The 17,927-nt window shown below is 41.6% G+C and overlaps 1 protein-coding gene across 18 annotated transcripts in view; it reads right to left on the bottom strand.

Annotated features, from left to right (window-relative positions):
* Nucleotides 1-17,927, bottom strand: part of dst (dystonin) — a 104,436-nt gene that overhangs the window by 33,205 nt on the left and 53,304 nt on the right. For 17 of the 18 annotated variants that reach the window (XM_051416575.1, XM_051416579.1, XM_051416576.1 and 14 more), the window contains 17 exons: nt 11,363-11,515; nt 11,037-11,270; nt 10,606-10,890; nt 9,396-9,944; nt 8,974-9,150; nt 7,878-8,001; nt 7,113-7,321; nt 6,670-6,987; nt 6,391-6,557; nt 6,085-6,241; nt 5,537-5,663; nt 5,303-5,353; nt 3,435-3,670; nt 3,169-3,298; nt 2,588-2,787; nt 1,979-2,477; nt 4-1,472 (listed from right to left, as the gene is read on the bottom strand). In XM_051416575.1, coding sequence (XP_051272535.1) covers nt 4-1,472; nt 1,979-2,477; nt 2,588-2,787; nt 3,169-3,298; nt 3,435-3,670; nt 5,303-5,353; nt 5,537-5,663; nt 6,085-6,241; nt 6,391-6,557; nt 6,670-6,987; nt 7,113-7,321; nt 7,878-8,001; nt 8,974-9,150; nt 9,396-9,944; nt 10,606-10,890; nt 11,037-11,270; nt 11,363-11,515 — 5,085 coding nt within the window. The remainder of the gene's footprint in view (nt 1-3; nt 1,473-1,978; nt 2,478-2,587; nt 2,788-3,168; nt 3,299-3,434; nt 3,671-5,302; nt 5,354-5,536; nt 5,664-6,084; nt 6,242-6,390; nt 6,558-6,669; nt 6,988-7,112; nt 7,322-7,877; nt 8,002-8,973; nt 9,151-9,395; nt 9,945-10,605; nt 10,891-11,036; nt 11,271-11,362; nt 11,516-17,927) is intronic. The other variant, XM_051416577.1, reaches the window with a different exon arrangement.

Raw genomic sequence — 17,927 nt, 5'->3', positions numbered from 1 at the left:
TACCTTAAAGGCCTCCAGCTGTTGATTGATGATGTCTGTCTCCATGCCGACTGCCTCCTGGGATGCCTCCTTGTCCACAGCACTGCAAAGTTTATCTTGTGCTTGGTGGAGTTTACCGTACAACTCCTCTAGCTTGGTGAGAGTACTCTGCACCTGCACCTCTCGGCCTTTAGCCCTGTCCAATAGTTTACCACACTGCTTACTCAGAGCATCCAGATCTCTCTTCAGGCCCAACAGGTCAGGAGAGGTTTCAGTCTCTAGCATCTTCTTACAGCTGTCTCCAGCATTGGCTGTGTTGGCCATCAGCTCTTGCAGCTTAGACACAAAGCTTTGAATGCTCTCCCGCTGTTCTTTAAGAGTGGCCAAGTCCAGATCCACAGGTGCCATGCTGTCCAGTTCATCATCCAGGTCTGTGAAACAGGTGAACATCTCACGGATGCTGTTTTGGAACTGCCCAATACCCTGCAGTTTACCCTCCAAGACTTGGCATGTGTCCTCTAGTTTCTTGTTAAGGGTGCTGTAGTCTTTTTCCACGCTGTCAGCCTGCAGCAAGAGGTCTGTTACTCCATCAGCATCTGGGACATCTACCACAAGGTCCTTGGCCAAGCTCTTCAGGTGCTCTACTTGGTTCTGGACTCCTTCTAAACTCTTATGTTGGGCTTTCATGTTGGTCAGGTTCTTGTTGCTGTGTGCCTGCGCTCCCTGTGATTCATAGGCATCCACCTGCTTCTGGGCCCCCTCAAGCTGAGCTTTTGCCTCTTTGTAGGCATCATTAAATTCTTTAACTGTGTGTGAAATCTTCTCCAGGGACTCCCTTTTGCTCTGCAGACCTTCCACCACATTGTCCACTCTTTTGCCAATGCTAGCCTTCTCCTCTTTGACAGATTCAGTGTCCAAGTTGGCCACCTCAAGAAGGCTGTCTGCAGACGCGTTGAGCTGCTCCACCATCCCTCTGTGCTTGTCGACATCCTTCTGGAGAGCTTTCACCTGAGAAATGGAGCTCTCCACATCAACTGGATCAACTGTGAGTTTGACTCGGCCCTCGCTAGCTTCACACTCTTGAACCCAAGAGCTGAGCTTCTCTGCATGCTCCTGATACTTCAGAGATCTCTGCAGAGCAGTCTGGAGTTTATCAGCCTGTTCCACAGAGTTCTTCTTCACCTCCTCCCAGTTGGAAGAGAGTGTACTAAGCTGTCCTTGTAGTGCCAGTTTTTCTGCACCGTCGGTGTTCTGCAGAAGCATCTCCCCTTCCCCAGTGATTGTGTTATAAGCTTCCTCATGTTCACTGAGAGCCTTCTGGAGTTTACTGTGCTCTTCTAACGCTTGTTGCAGGGTTTCCACTTTGGCAGAGATGGGCTGTGGCTTAGACTGATCCTGGATCTTCTCACCCAGCCATGACTGGAAATCTTTGGAGGTTTGATGGAACTGCTGAGAGCTGGCAAATGTTGAGTTGAGCTGCTCGATCCGTTTCGCTACAACAGAGAAAGCAGTTAGTTAGTTTTGGGGATATTGGGAATATTACTGCAGATTATTTTTTTATTCCACGTTTCTGATATAAATTATTGGGAAGTCTCAGTTAACTAAACCTCATGCCAAATAAAAAAATTAGTAAGTAATGAGTATGAGTGAAAAGCAAAAAAAACTGTCTTCAGAATTTGAATCTCCACAAGAGTGATTACTACAATTAAGCCTGCTGGGAAGTTATCAAATATACATGCTCCGATCAGCCATAACTTTATGACCACTGACTGGTGACGTGAATAACACTGATTATCTGGTTATCATGCCACCTGTCAGTGGGTGGGATATATTAGGCAGCAAGTGAACATTTTGTCCTCAAACTTAATGCCATAATGTTATGGCTGATAGTTGTATATATATATACAAATCTATTTTACTGTGACTCAGCACAAATAGAATGTTTTTTTCTGTCCAAACATTACAACATTACATTATTGGGTTAAGTTAAAAGGCCAACCTGCTTTCTCTTCCAGCTGTTTGAAGGGCTTGCTGACGGTCTCCAGCTGCCTAGCTAAGTCTGCTTTGAGATAGTCCTCAGTCACCATCGCTATGAGCTCTGCGTTGATGACCTCTGCCTCCTTCAGCTTCTTCCTCTCCTCTCTCAGCTGACCTGAGATGTTATGGACTTCCTCCAACTGCTTCTTCACAGCATTGGGCTGGGTGCTTTGGCCCTGATGGTTGGTGAGCTCAGTCTCCAGCTGAGAGGCGGTCTGACTGAGACTCCTCAGTAACTCCTGGAATTGCCCCGTCTTCACCACAGCCTGGTCGATGAGGCTGTCTCGCTGGTCCAGCTTTTCTGTAAGGCCTTGCCACTTCTGAGTGACGGCAGCGAGCTGCTCCCTCACCAGTTTGCCACTTGATGGGTCTTGGTTGCCTGAGGAGCTAAGAATGGCAGAGGCAGCTTCCTCGAGTTGCTCATATTGAGGTTTACGGCTCTTGAATTCATTCTGGAGGATCTGGAGGGCAAAAATCAGTCAAGATGACCATCCTTTCCAAAACCATAGAAAAAACTGGTTCTAAAGAGATGCTCAAGCCTCGGGTTACTTCCAACAACATGCATGCTTACCTGAACTTGTTGCTTCTGCATTTTAAGCATGTTGGGGTCTATCGAGAGGGGTCCAAGGACACTCATCATCAGCTCTTTCTCTGACAGCCACTGTCCAAGCTGCAGCTCAGTTGTTTGGAAGATGTTCAGATTCTTGTTTGACTGCTCCAGGTGCTGCTTCCTCTCCTCCACAGAGCCGCTGACATCTGCCCAAGCAGCATCTGAGCAGGAGGGCAGAACAGTCACACCAGTTTGCATTAGTCAGTACAACAGCACCTTTCTATCCACTGTCCTACTGTTCTCTTTGCAAACCTCCCACTGTGCAGACTTGGCACTACAAAAGTGTTAATTTAACTGGCGGAGAGCAGTTACTGAGACAGGCTCACATTCTGTTAACATGTGCTACATGTACTATACGGTGGGTATATGACCAGATGAACACTGGCAGTATAGCTGATCAATATGTCTTTTATAAAAGCCTTTACTCAAAAGCCTGTGCAGTAATTAGATTATTTTTTTCCTAAGTCGGATTCAACATACCTCTAACAGATTCAGTGACATAAATTACCCAGGGCCATCTGGAGACAACACCTTGTGCATACCTATTTCTGCCAGCATCTGCTTCCATTTTTCTGCCTCGGGGGAGTTTGGATGAGTCTTAATCAAGTTTAGGAGCTTGTCTCTGAGCTTCTGAAGCTGCTCCTGCTTTTGCTTCATGTCATCCTCAAATGCCTGAGAGAATAAAAACAAAATTAGAATCCCAGAATTTCCAACTTGAGTCATATGACTATCTCTTTCACAGCAGAATAATAACAGCAAGGACTACGTACAGTTTCAGAACATAATTCAATTTAAAACACTTCTGTACCTTCTGCTGTTCAATCTGTGTTTTCACTGAATCTTTCTCTGTGGCTGCATTGTTCCAGGAAGCTGCAGTCTTTTTCATGTCCTTCAGCCACTTCATCATGTTGTCCGTCTCTTTTTGTGCCTCTTTGACCTCCTGCACCGAACTATTCAGCTCAGCAGCGCGACTCTTCAGCATTTCCCCGAGGCTGGCATATCCCTCATTGACGAATGACATGTTCTGCTGAATTACCATCAGCTCTGAGAACATCAAATAATTCTATTAAGTTTCCTTCCCAGGAGTTTATAGTCAAGTGTCATTATGAGGTTATGATAACAGTGAGGTACCATTAATAAGTGGCCTACTGGTACAGTATGTTCAGAATGAGTGAGTAAAATATCACAAACTCCTTGCAAATGGAATTCAAGAGTTTGTGGAAATCATGACTGTGACTGCAAGCTTTACAATAAGTCACTACAGTAAATAAGTAACTCAATAAAAAAAAAGACATTGGGCTTCAAAATTTGTTTTTAAGTGGCACATACAAGAGACTTCATCCACAGGGGGAAACACACCTTTATAGTGTCTTAATTTGATTACATTTGAGTTCAAATATTAACGAAATGTTAACGAAATGAAAAAGTGGAATGTAGAATTAATATTTTGCGATTGATTAGTATTCTCATAGTCCAACATCAGCCTCAGAGTCTGGTAACTGCCCAGGTGAACATCCTCTGCTGCGCTTTAACAAACTATAACAGAATGTATTCTCTTGTCCAATCTCCATGATTGCCTCCCATTTCAGTCATGGGCTGCTTTGCTATAGTAAGATGTTTTCTAGCATCTAAGTTTAAGTCAAACCATTCCTTCTTTGGTAATGACAGTGTTGACAGCTGCAGTAATATTCTCTCATTTTTGGGTCCTATTATAGCACTGCTATAACTGCCAAATTTGTTATGTTTTTATCTGTGGATTTTTTGACAGCATGACTTAAAGTTCTTTTTACTACCGTAGGATATTTCTGAGAATGAAATGTGGACCAGAACTTGGAGCCTTATATAGCTATTTGGGGGGCATCAAATATGGAAATTATCAAATATTAGGAACATGCACCTCCTCACAAACAGGTGGCATTCATCAGGTTGAAACGAGGAAATTGCGACAGGTTTGTGCAAACATGAGGGATTCGGTGAATCCGTCTTGGAACAAAAGTAAGGGAGGTATTATATGTAGATAAGAATGCGAAAAATGTTCTTACATGAGGCCCAATGTATATTGCTCTCATCTGATCTCATCATGAGCCTGGCTGCCTTCTTAGATCAGCTGGTGGTGGCTTTTTGACTCGTGACTAAAGGTGATCAGGCAGCAGGCGGTGATTGCAGTCTAGGACCCTAAACTGAATCTCTACTAAGAGATTTCTTTTTTTTTTAAACACTGTGAATTTTACTTCATTTACTTACTTAATTTGTTCATTTTAATATGATTGTTTTATTGTATTTTATCTACTTGCGAAGCACTTTGTAACCTTTTTTGGAAAAGATTTAAACAAAAAATTTTATGTCATATGTCCTCCTTGTATGGGAGAATGGATGTTGGGGCCTCGGTTCATTTGTGAAAAATCGCAAAGGAAATCTATGAACTAGCTCACTCCCTATGGAGTTTGATTGAGGCTTAATTTTTCCATTGGGACATAAAAAAAAAGTCTTATTGTCTTTTATTTGTTATGCCTGTTACTCAAATTCTGAACATACTGTTAAAGTGAGTTTCAAACACTGCTTGTTAGATTGGCATAAAGCCCCCACAGCCATAGCAGTGTTTTGAAAACCAGCCATAATACCGACATAGCACACCACAAACCATGTATTTCCACAGCAGTATATACACTATATTACCTTTATTGGTTAGATAGGAATGGCTCCCTGGACCACCACCATTAGTAAGAGCTGATGCAAAGACATAAGACAAAGCTGGTGAAAAGGACAGACTGTCTGGGACTGCTGGCAAAAGATCTTTCCATGATCGCTAATGGTTAGTGATTATACAGTACTTAGAAGTGCACCCAAACACCATGCTTCCCATTCCACTGAACAATTCAAACAAATGAGGTTAAGTGTGCTGATGTTTACCTGACTTGCTTGGGGTCTTTGTCTTGGCAGGGGATGTGAGGAAGGTAATAAGGCTGCATAGCGCTGATCCTGTACTGTTCAGGTCTTGGACATCTGGGCCTTTGGATGTCCATTCATCTAATAATCCCTGATGACAGAAAAATTGTATATAGGAGCTTGGCACTCATAACAGATGAAAGTCATGGGAGAATAAATAAGAAAGAAATTTAAGATTTTGATTTTTTTTTTTTTTTTTTGCTTTTCACAGTAAATTCAGGATATACTTCTCTTGCAAAGAGACAACACCTTGCAAAGAAAATAATTTTTCATTACAAGATCTGTCCTGTGTAAACACATATAATCTACCTATCATTTGTTGGCAGAGAAAGCCGGTTGGGATGGTGGGGAGTTTAGGGAGGATAGGACTATAATCTATTAAAACACACTTACATCGATCAATTGCAAAACACACAGACTCCCCCGCTGTGCCAGATGCAAAGTACGACATCAAATGCTTCTGTTCCAGCACTTTAAGTGTGGTTAGACTTTTTATTTATCTCATGACTCACAGTGACTATCTGCAGGTCCTTCTCCAGACTTTTCTCACTGCTGCTTTGCTGAACAGCAGGTACTTTCTCATTGGTCTGCTCCAGCCACTTTGTGAGAGCGCTAGCTGCAGATCTGAACTCTCCCAGCTGGTCCTGACAGGATGATACCTCCTCTTCCCTGTAGTAGACAAGAATCAGTCATTTCATGAATCCATCTGTACATTACCAACATTATGCAAGGATAGATGTTAAGGAAAAGGATGTATAACTAGTTGTTAAAAGTGGCAATACAAAGACCTTCTTTTTCCCTCCACTGTTTTAACTTACTTTTCTTTGACAGTGTCTTTGAAGGTGCTGAAAATGTTTGAGAGATTGTCTATCTTGCTCTGGATCTGGGCTGTGTTTCCATCAGGGCTTATTTCAGACAGCTCCTTGGACAGAGTCTGAAGCGTCTCCAAATCACTGGCATGTTCAGCCATCTCAGCTTTAGTATCCTGCAGTGAAATCAGAACATTCAGTCATTCTCTGTGGTATACAATTACAAATTTTATGAAAATGTTACTGAAAGAAAAATGTATCCATTTATGGTCATAAAAGTGTATTTACCTGCATTAGTTGAGACAGTTCATTGAAAGTTTTCCCTGGCCCGTCTGTCTCATGTAGATCTTGTGAACGCTTCACAACAAACTGCTGAACTTTATCTGCGACTGTCTCAAACTCTTCCACCTTTTCCTTCAGCTGCTCCAGTTGGGAAACTTTCTGCTTATGTTTGTCACAGGCATCGGAGAAGCGCTGAGACAGAGTGTCCATCTTAGACTGCAGAAGTGCAGCAGCAGAGGGATCCGCCGTCTCCACAAACTTTTTCACTTTGGCTTTCATGGCTGAGATGCTGCTCTGGCGACTTGCTATGTCCTGTTCTAAGGCCTTAGAAAACACAGGATGGACAACAGCAACGTTTTAATAGATAAATAAAGTGAGAATCAGCAGCATCTAATAATAAATACAGTATATAGTAACTGGTCTGCTGAAGTGATGACAAGAATACATACTGCTTCTTTGCTGAGAATATCTCCAATGGATGCAGAGTCCAGAGGAATTTGTCCTTTCTCTTTCACACTGGCCTCCACTCCCTCCATCCATCCCATCATCTCATCCAAACCATCCTGTACACTCATTGAGCGAGTCAGGGTGATCTGCAGTTTCTCATTTCGATCACTTACAGACTTGGACAGGTTGTCATAGCGCTCAACTATGTCATCTACAACAAATGGAAATAAATCCGGTTATGTTTAAAACTGAGTAATTTCTCATTGTTATGGGACACATAAATATTTCAAATCACAGCAGAAACTTATTTGGCATTCATGAGTTTGCTAAGGCTATAATTTTGGCATAGATCTAAGAGCATTTTTAAGCGTAAGCCAAGAAAGCAATTATTGAGGAAAAAGAATACAAATGAGACACTCCAAAAGCCATATTTCATACTGATAACTTGAATTAAATTTAGAAAAGGAATTGTGGACACTTTGGGGTATGATGATATTTTGGGAACAATGGACAGTCTCCTTGCTTAACAACCTACCTACTTACAGTTAACATGTTGCAGGACTATGAGATTTATTAACTTAAAGCTGGACAAAGGATATTTCAAAGTTATCGATCTTATTTTCTGACATCTTTCAACTTGCATATTTAAAGTAGTAAATCATATTCCTATTATTTGAGTGTCAAGGATGACACATAAAATCATCTAAATTCCCAGATATTACATAGACGATGCCAAATCTGCTCCCTCCTTGGATCTTGTCCCTCACCTACTGTCTCCTGAATTTCATCTGAGTTGCTCAGCAGGTCTCCTTCAGATGTTATCAGAGACTCAGCGGTTTTGCGTAGTGTGTCAATAGCAGTCTGATGTCCCGTCATCTGACCTTGCAGGGCCTGTGGATCAATAAGTGAGAAGAGGTCAGAGAAAAGTAACTGTATCCACACAAATACATGTCTTCAGTCTACACGTATACTGTACTGTACAGATGTGCATTTTACTGATGGTGGAATGAAGATAAAAACCACAGAGTGCTGATGTCTATGGAAACATTGAGTCATTCCACATGTATAGTTAGATGTACCTGCCTCGACTGTTACACTTACAGAAAGGCTTTGAATTCTTTGCAGGGATTTTTCATTCAAGTCAAAAGTACAGTGTTCCTTGTTTGGCCCACAAGTGTCTCTTATCTGGGCATATCTATGCTGTAAGTCACTACCTCCCTACAAAGAAATGTTCAAGCTGACTGCAGCCAAAAGCTTTGACAGAGGCAGCCTAGTTTCTTATCCTCCTGTAGGAGTATGTAGGCTACAAATAACCAGAATTAAACTATTCACATGTGGGTTTGAGTTTGAACACAGAGCTAAAAATAACTATGTTGTACTTAAGTCAGTGAAAACACTGTATATGGTAAGACAGGTCTATTGTGCCATGACCTTGTAATCCAGTCAATGCTCAAAGTTCTGCATGTGTCACTTCTAAATAAAGCTATTCTTTTTTTTTCTTTACTTGGGTTATTCATTATTCATTTAAGCTAACATCCATTAAAGTTCACACAGAGTTCATGAAAGGCTGGCTCAGGCATGCACGAATCAAACACCAACATTTATGAACTTTAACGGTAATAAAACCATTTTCACTCAAATGTAACGCATTACGTGGGAAGAATGATCAAAGGAAGCTTTTTCATGACTCTTGTGTTGGCTTCAAGATTAAGAAAGGCCTGGTAGAAATATGAAAAATGTAGATCAAAATAAAAAAGATCACAATCCCAGATAAATCTGAGCTTTTCAACAACAATTATGAAGTTTGACTCGATACCAAGACTAGACCTAGGCACTACAGCACTGGCTTGCAGTTTTCCTTGCCTTGGTCTCCTCCAGCTGTTTTTGTAGTGTTTGCGGGTCAGCTGCTATGGCCTCTGATTGCTGCTTTCTCGCCTCCTCCTCTGAGCCGTTGAGCCACTCCAAAAGACCAGCGCTCGAGTCGTCATATTTCTTGTATTTGTCAACCACATCTTTGAGGTTGTTGCCAAGCTGATTGCACTGAAAAAAAAGGAAATTAAATTATACTGAATGTGTGATAAGATATTTAGAAAACAGAATTAAGTACACAGACTCCATAAATGAATGTAACATTGACCATGAGACATTGCTTTCAGAACTTGGTGTCACACCTTAATGAGACTTTACGTGGCTTTTTGGGGGTTTTTAAGGAAGATAAATGCTCCCACCCAGTGGTAAGAATAAGCCATTACAACCTCTCATTTGATCAACTGCAGACTAAATACCTGTGAATGCAGTGTTTTGTATCGGCTAGCTGCTGAATCCAACTTATCCTTGACAGCCAAACAGGTTCCTGAAGTGTCCACGTGCAGCGGAGCATTCTTAGCCGCAGGGTCATCCAATCCACAAGCTTTAGCCACATCCAGGACTTTCTGTCCTGAGATGGTAATGAAGCGTAGGTCCCCTTTGTGGGAAATGACATCTTCTGAGAAGCTTTTCTGCCGCTGGAGTTTGTCTCCGAGGATATTGAGGGAGCCTGCAGGGCATCCCAACTCCTCTATCTCTCCTTCTGCTTGGTCTAACCAACCCTCAAACTCTTCACAGTCATTCTGGAACTTCTTCAGCTCCTCCTGGACACACTGCACCTGCTTCATCTGTTGTTCAGCCTGCGTCAGCGATGCCTCGTAGCGCCCCTTCAGCTCCTGGATGTTTTTCTGCAGTTTCTCCTTCTCCTCTGGAGACAGCATGTTAGCTTTCTTGTCCAGCAGAGCCTGAGCTGACTGGGTGGCCAGGATCAGATCCTGCTGCTGGGACAGAATCTCCTGATGATGGGCCTGTGGGAACAGTGAAGTCTTGAGGACACAATACTAATACTGTAATAGTTTTATTGGCATTTTTTAAACATTTTAACATAATTTCATACTTTTTGTCTACTGGCTTTAAAAGGCTGGTCTGTGGTGTCAGCTTTAAGATTTAATTTCCTTTCCTGTTTCTTAAATCACAAATTTTAAGTCTGCTTGATAGTATTGGTAGTATTTGACATATCACCTAACTTGTAGCTACAATTTATTATGTAATAAATATCTTCTAATGCCAAATGTCATATTTTTATTATTTAGGACAGCTCGAGTGAGACAGGAAAGTGGAGAGAAAGAGCGGAGAACTTGGACCCCTGCGGTAAGGACTTAGTCCACAAGTCAAGCTACTGGTAGGCCCCGTCATATTCTAATTTCTACCCTTTTCAGGTAACAAGATGTAGTTAACTCTAATTTACTAAAATTAAATTCTGAACTTTGTTTGGCAATGGGTCTCATTGACTTTATTATTATTACTCCTAAATTTTCTTCATTTCATTGTGAATTTCAATTTTAACCATGATGATCTGCCTCAAGTAATGCTCTTGGATTTGTATTTGTGCAGTGTTCAGAAAGAAAACCCCATATGTGAGTATGAACTACTGTGGAACAAACTTTTTATGCAACAAACCAACTATACCTTGACCCTGTCATACTGCTTATCGAGGTCCAAGGAGGCGTCGTTCTTGCCGCTGGACTCTCTGCCAGAATCTTTTTCAGTGGTCTGCAAAGCGTTTCCATTGGCATCGTCATCCTCTTTTATCAGTCCCCGGTCGAAGGTTTTTTCTGGCACGTTTCCATTCTCTTTGCTTATATGGTCAGTTTGATCCAGACCGCTCTGGTTTTCATTCCCTATGTTGGATATCCAGTCCAGGAGACCTTCGATTTTGTTCTTACTTTCTTCAAGCCGCTCAACAGCTGCTGCCTAAAAGGACAGATAGATTACATATTAACAAAATCAATATGTTAACATTAAGTTCAGCAATATGTTATGTTAATTCAATGTAATTATCAATTTAAATGTTAGCATGTTTTTTGCAGACAACACATATAGAAAATCTGAACTCTGACCTTTTCACTCTCCTGTTTTATGGCTGTGGTAACAACTTTCTCCAAATCTTTCCTGGACTCCTCCGCCCGCTGGTCGATGAGCTTGGCTTTGCTTTTAGCCTCTTCCAACTTGCTCTCAAGCATGGCAATCTGATCTGGCAACAGCTTGCTCCGGTTTTCCTCCAGAAACTTTTTAGTACTGGTGATGACCTCATTCAAGGCACTGGCATTTGTCAATACATCTTTTTGCAGAGCCTTGAGATCAGACAGTCATAAAGCGTTAGGAAGAGTAGGTTTTGTGGAATAAAATAACTGATGAAAACATCCAAAAGCAAAGAGAATCAAACCTGATGCTCTTGCTGGTACTGCTGCAGGTCGGTGACACACTCAGCATTTTCAGCCTGTTGCTGATGACCAATCAGGTGGTTTTCCGTAAGGGTGAGATTATCACACACTTCCTCCAACTTCTCTGTAAACTCCTTGTGTTTCGCCAATAAAGACTGTATAACAAGAATAAACACACACAAAGTTAATATCCCACATAATAACTAAAGGCCATTAAAAGTCATTAAGCCCATTCACATGAAACAAACCCATAAAGGGTTATTGCTTTTGTCTGAACAGCCCGATCAATATTTGGGAACACAAACATGAAAAGAAGACAGAAGAAACTATTCAAGCATATAGAGGTAACATGCAGTCTCTGCTTTACATTTTCTTTGATCATAATGGTGTATAAATCTAGAATGCTGTAAACATGCTTTTTCGCCATTCGCCACTTTGGTCTTGTGATGGTAATAAGCACAAAGGGAACATTATGTCCGGTGTGTTAATGGGTGTTCCAACAGAGAAGGTGCATTTTGTCCACAGTTAATTGTTCACTGGTGTCTTGAAGGCCTGTAGAATACAATCAGCACAAAGGTTAGTCTGCGTGGTCAAGCACTGGAGCATGCAATGTTGTTATTGTTCCTAAACAATTAGGTATTTACAGTCAAAAATCTAAATCTGAATCCTGAAAACAAAAACTAATAATTCACTTCAACACATGTCACAAAACACACTGAGAACTACTGGATATTAATAAATACTCATTACTTAAGTCTAACTTTCAATTTAAATCCACAAAAATTCAACATAAAAGCTCAATATTTGTAAAGTAAATTAACATTTATTTTTTTCTATTTGAGTAGCTTTTTATTACATTTATATAAGTCCACAAATTATGCTACTCTGCCAATTCTGTAATTAAATCTGACCACTAACATGGCTTATACATCCTACTGTAGAGGCACTGTAAGTATTCATAATGAGCTTTATGATGTTTTATATTTTATCCACAGGCAGACCTTCTCCTGGTTTTCTCTCTCCTTGGAGTACAATAGGACATCTAAGGCACTCCTTTGGGTAACAAGCCTCTCTGTCTGGTCCCTGAATGCTCGCTGAGTGGTGCTGAGGAACTTGAGGAGGTAGCTGCTCTGAGCTGGACTCAGGAACTGAGTGTGCTCAGATATAAAGCACTGGATATCGAATGTGATGTCCTCTAACTTGAGCCTGGCTTCTTTCAGCAGGTTGTTCTCCGTGTCCTGGAAGAAAAGATGGAAATATGAGTGTTTCAGTAATTCCTGTAGATACTGAAAGTCTTTAATTGGACTTAAAAGATACCTTGTTCTGCTGAATCAAATGCTTCAGTGTGTCCACATCACATGTGTTAAAATCCACATCACTCATCTCAGAGTTGTTGTCGATAAGGCCCGCCAATTCCTCAAGATCACTGAGATGTTTCTGGTATGTCGATTCCAAATGTACCTAAAATCACATTTCAATTAGTCAATAGCTGATGCAACTGTTACATCACTGTATTTTAACCACTGGTAGTGAACACTGACCTTTCCAGTTTCCATTGCCTGAATTAGGGAGTGACTCCTTTCTACACACATTTGGGAAACAGCAGTAAAATTTGGCTCTAACTCCAGATATGTCGAGGCCAAATCTTGGTGGATTTGTATGGGAATACCCTCATCAGCAGAATTTAACAGCTGTTTGGCTTTCTCCAAATCTGCTGTCAGAACACCACCCAGTCTAGAAAGCTGGGACTCCAGAGACTGGATAAAGGAACACATTTGGTCAGGAACTAATGCATACATGTAAATGGAAAATTGAAAACATATGATTGATTATTTATACCAGAGACACATTTTAATTATTAAATTCTCACCTGACATTCCTCCATTTGGATCTGCAGTTCCTCCATGTTGTTGCCGATGGGTGCCTGGCTCAAAAGGTCTTTTCTGACATCATCCAAAACATCAGCGTGATCCTGCAGTCTCCCAACACTCTCCAAATAATCCTGGATGGAGAACAGCTGAAAGAAGAACACAAGTGGAGCAGATGTTCTGTCAAAAACTAAGGGAGGGAGTTGGCTTAACACTGAAACAACATAAAATGTACAAGTACCTTATTTTTAACCTGCTCAACTTTGCAGGCATCTGAGCTGGCAGGCAACAGAGGAGATGGATGGTGACTGTCTGCAGCAGAGTGACAGAGACCAACGTCATCTTCTGCTGACCCCTCATCTTCTCCCTCCGAGCTCTCCTCCTTGATGCTCTCCAGAGCGTGCCGACACTCCTCCTGAGAGTCACCCCCCAGAGCAGTGTTCAGAGTTTCCATCACTTCCTGAAGCATTGAAAGGTCTTGGCTTGAGGAAACAGTCTTAAGAACCTGCAGCAGTTGCAGCTGGATATTTGGAGCATCAGACTGTTCTGTCTTTTCACTGACTTTCTCTTCCTGCAGTATCAGTTCTGAGTTTTCTTTTTCTTTGTTGTTTAGACTGAGGTTGTTTTGCTTCAGCAAATCCATGAGAAGGTCTGGGTGACTACTCTCTACAAGTCCATGAGGTGTGTCTCTCTCATGAAGACTGCCTTGCTCTAAAGGTTGTGGAGGATTCGGAACTATAGAAATAATGCTTTCAGTTTCTTGAGTTTGTGCCTTTTGTAAATCACTGACATTAGTTTCCTCCTGATCATCTACATGTGTCCTTACAGCATCAGAAAACAATGATGGAGCTGAAGAGGAAACTTCAGGTGTAAAGCTGGTGTCTGGCAGGAAATCAGTATCTACCTGAGGGTGCTCAGAAGCACACACTTCTAATCCCTTTCCCTCTGGTAGAATATCAGATCCTAACCTTAGTCCCATTATAATTTCCGACTGACCTGAGACTTTTCCACCAATATCTGCATTTTGTTTATCACTTGTCTGTGTATTTCTTGATGCAGAAATCAGTTCTACATCACTGGTGATTGTGAAAATGTCCTCATGTTGCATCTCTGGGGAAAGACCATCTGTGCTTAATTCTGTACCACTGTGCCAGGAACCTGACAAATCTTTTTTAGCCAGAACTGTTTCAAGAGAAACTCTGGTGGCAGTTGAAGTGTAGCTCTCTGAATCTCCTGCATCAAAACACTTCAGACTGATAGGGTTTGTTGCAGTGACTTCATCGGAAACAATGGGTGACGGTTGAGACCTCTCACCAACAAGCAGACTCTGATCATTATGAGAGTATCTGGGCTCAGGTTCAACATTAAAATCACTTTCTGAATGAAGTGCTGCTGGCTGAGGTAATGGGACTCTGCTGCCATCTTCTGTAATGTTGTTGTTATAGTTACCATTACCCCTGGAAACTGAGATAATAGCACTTTCAACTGAATCCCTGGGTGATGAGTAATCTCTACTTGGAGTTGGCTCACTGTCAAAAGGTGACTGAGCTGCACTTGTGTCATTCTCCATTCTACTTTCCTCAAACAACACATTGCGGTGTGATGAGGACATTTCATTAACTGTCTGATTCCCCACCTTTGCATCATATCCAGCAATGAAAAACTCAGTGTGAGCAGCAGAAGTGGCATACTGAGTCTGGATTTCTGGATCGGTACTGATGCTGGAGGTTCCGTCACTCAGACTGGATGGACGTGACTGGGGACATGGGTCAGCATTTTCTATCACAACACTATATACATCAGCTTCATCTGTCAACTCGCTATTGACTTCATCCTGTGAGTCACTGTCTTCAGCCAGTAAAAGTGGTCTGTCAGTGTGATGAACACACTCTGCAGTAACCTTACTCCACGAGGAGGGTGAGATCACCAGAGACTCGTGACCACCAACCGAGGGAGGGGAATGATGTAGATAATTACTCATCTTCTCTACATTTCCTGTTGTCTCACAATCTACCTCTGCATCTACATTCTCATGCTCTATCTTTTTGTTATCAGCCTCCTCATCGATCAGATCAAGCACAATGACAGCAACCTTCCTCTCAGTCGGCTGCTGCATGATTTCAGCTTCATTAATATTAATTAAACCCTGATTATGATCTTCAGGGATGGAGTGAGTGCAGCTTTCCTCTGGGTAAATGCTGTCTTTGGGGTCTAAGTTGAGGATCTTGTTGACATCTTCATCTTCAACTAATCCAGACTGCAATGAGTCACTGATACTAATGGTACAACCAGACCTCAATGGGCTCTGTTGTTCTATTATAGAAAGAGCAATATTTGAGGATATGGATCCATCTGACACTGCCTGTTTTAAAACAGACCTAGCACACTCCTCATCTCCTACACCTATACCTATACCTCCTTGTTCATCTGACTGTAGGCAAAGCAGTTTCAGTACTGTCATCTCATCAACTAGGCCCTTACGGAGAGCTGCCTCCAGGTCATAACGTCTCCCAGAGGTGACGTCTAAAATTCCACCCTCCTCCATCTGCGCTTTCAGAAGATGAATAGCGTAGTCTTGCTCATTTTCATCTTCCATCAAGTCCTCAGAGCATAAAAAGTCAGCCTGGGTAATATCCGTACCTTCTGATTCACTACAAAGTGAGTCGGGATCGTAGTATGGTAGTGTTTGATGGCGGGATTTCACTGCACACTCAGTGTCAAACGTCGTTGACGGTGAGACACCATTCAATCTGTTCACAGAACATGAAGTTGGAACGACTGACAACACTGGAATATCAATGTCTTCACTATCAGCAACTCCAACATCAATTTGTAAACTATTTCCAGAAATTCTCTCTGTAAATTCACCTGACTTTGTCCAATCTGTGTAGTTCTGACACATGGTTTCCTCTGCTACACTCAGCTCTGTGGTATTCATGTTAATGTTACTATCAACTAAAACTTCATTGACAGGATCTTGTTTTAAAGCCTTGTCGTTTGCATCTGTTTTTTTATCTAAGCTAATTCTTCCATTGACCGAAGAAACAAAATTATGAGGATCGGATGTGTGTTGCGTGTATCTCATTAACTCCTCTGTTTCCTCATTTATATACAACGGGATCTCTAAATCTTCCTGTTCTGAAACATCACCAACAGTTAAAGTGAGAGAAGTTACATTCTTCTCTGTGTTTTCAGACAATATTGAATCCTCAAGAAAGATTTTAACCATTTTATTCAACTGTTTATCGAGTATTAAGACCCTCTGTCCTGATCTGGGATCTATGTAACTGTTTATCATTAGATAGGAGATGAACAACTGCTTTGCCTCTGTGTGAGTAGGGATGTTGTCAACCTTTAAGCAATCTGCAGCATGATAGCGCCCATCAACTGTGAGTTTTTTATACATAAGCCAGGATGAAAACTTTTCATTCAGGTGATCAACATCAGGAAACACATCAGGAATTTCTATAGATTTCAAAATTTCTGCAGTGTAACTGTCAATCAAACCATTTTGAATGGCAGAGGTGATGTCTACCACCTCAGAACTTTCTGGAACGTAAAAAGCTGCTATTTTTTCCCGATTACTGAACAGTCTGCTGGTAAACTCATTGGTGGTGATTTGTTGCTCATACTGGAATGAGGTGGACACAGTTTGAATTTCCCCAGAGGAAGGCAACACAATTCCCATAAATTGCTGATTTCCAAGAATAGTGAGTGTGCTGCTAGAGCTCATCAAGTCACACTGAATGGCTGCATCCACCTTTAGTCCATCGCCATTTTGGATGCTCCCAGTGCTACTCATAACATCCTCAGCTGTTATGTTTTGACCTTCTTTGGGGTCATCTACATCCATCTGAACACTTAAAAGCCCTGAGGTGGTCTCCTGATCACTTAAACCATCATGAAAAGACCTCAGAGTGTGAACATCCCTTCCTAATGTCAGTGATTTATTTCCGCTGAGGCACTTTAATATCATACTATTGACCTCACAAGGTTCAACCTCCTGCACTGGCTCTAAGAGAGACACATCCTGACAGGTCTTTTGCCTCTGAAGAATCTTTATATAAACAGAAGCAGGTATTAAACCACACTGAAATGCCCTCTCCAGGGTCAGTGCATCCCCTGTGTAGTACACCTGCAATCCATCACTGACTTCTTTGACCTCTATCATCTTGATGATTGGGTCTTCACAAGTGGCCCCTTCCCTAGCTGCTGCTATGTCAGAGAGCGACACAGAAGAGACATGTGAACTCTGTATGCACTTGCTTGATTCATTCAACTCTGGCAAGTGGTTCAGTGTGGATTTATAAGTGAGATCTTGTTTGCAAGCATCATCCCAGTCCAGACAGACATGCGGCTCAGACTGAAAGGGGCTGGAGGTCTCGGGTTGGGCCTCTGGGAGAGTAATTATCTGATCAATAGGGCTACTAATGTGTCCAGTCCCAAGCCCTGCATCACTGAATGTAAAATCCTAAAGAAAAAGAAAATTTTAGAAATTACTGAACTTATTTTAGCATCAAAATCTGTATTATTTACTGTATGTCAAATGTGCAATCAAAGTATTCAAAAGCAAGACAAAAAATATACTCACCACTAGACAAATATGGGCATGTTAAAACATCATGTGCACAAGTGCAAGACTGCGTGGTTGTTGCAACAGGAGAGTGACGCATAATACATTTAAAGCTATCATGCACCT

Source organism: Dicentrarchus labrax, unplaced genomic scaffold, assembly GCF_905237075.1.
Source record: "Dicentrarchus labrax unplaced genomic scaffold, dlabrax2021, whole genome shotgun sequence".
NCBI lineage: Eukaryota > Metazoa > Chordata > Actinopteri > Moronidae > Dicentrarchus > Dicentrarchus labrax.
The sequence above is the reverse complement of the archived record's forward strand: the minus strand, read 5'-3'. Positions and strand labels throughout refer to the sequence as shown.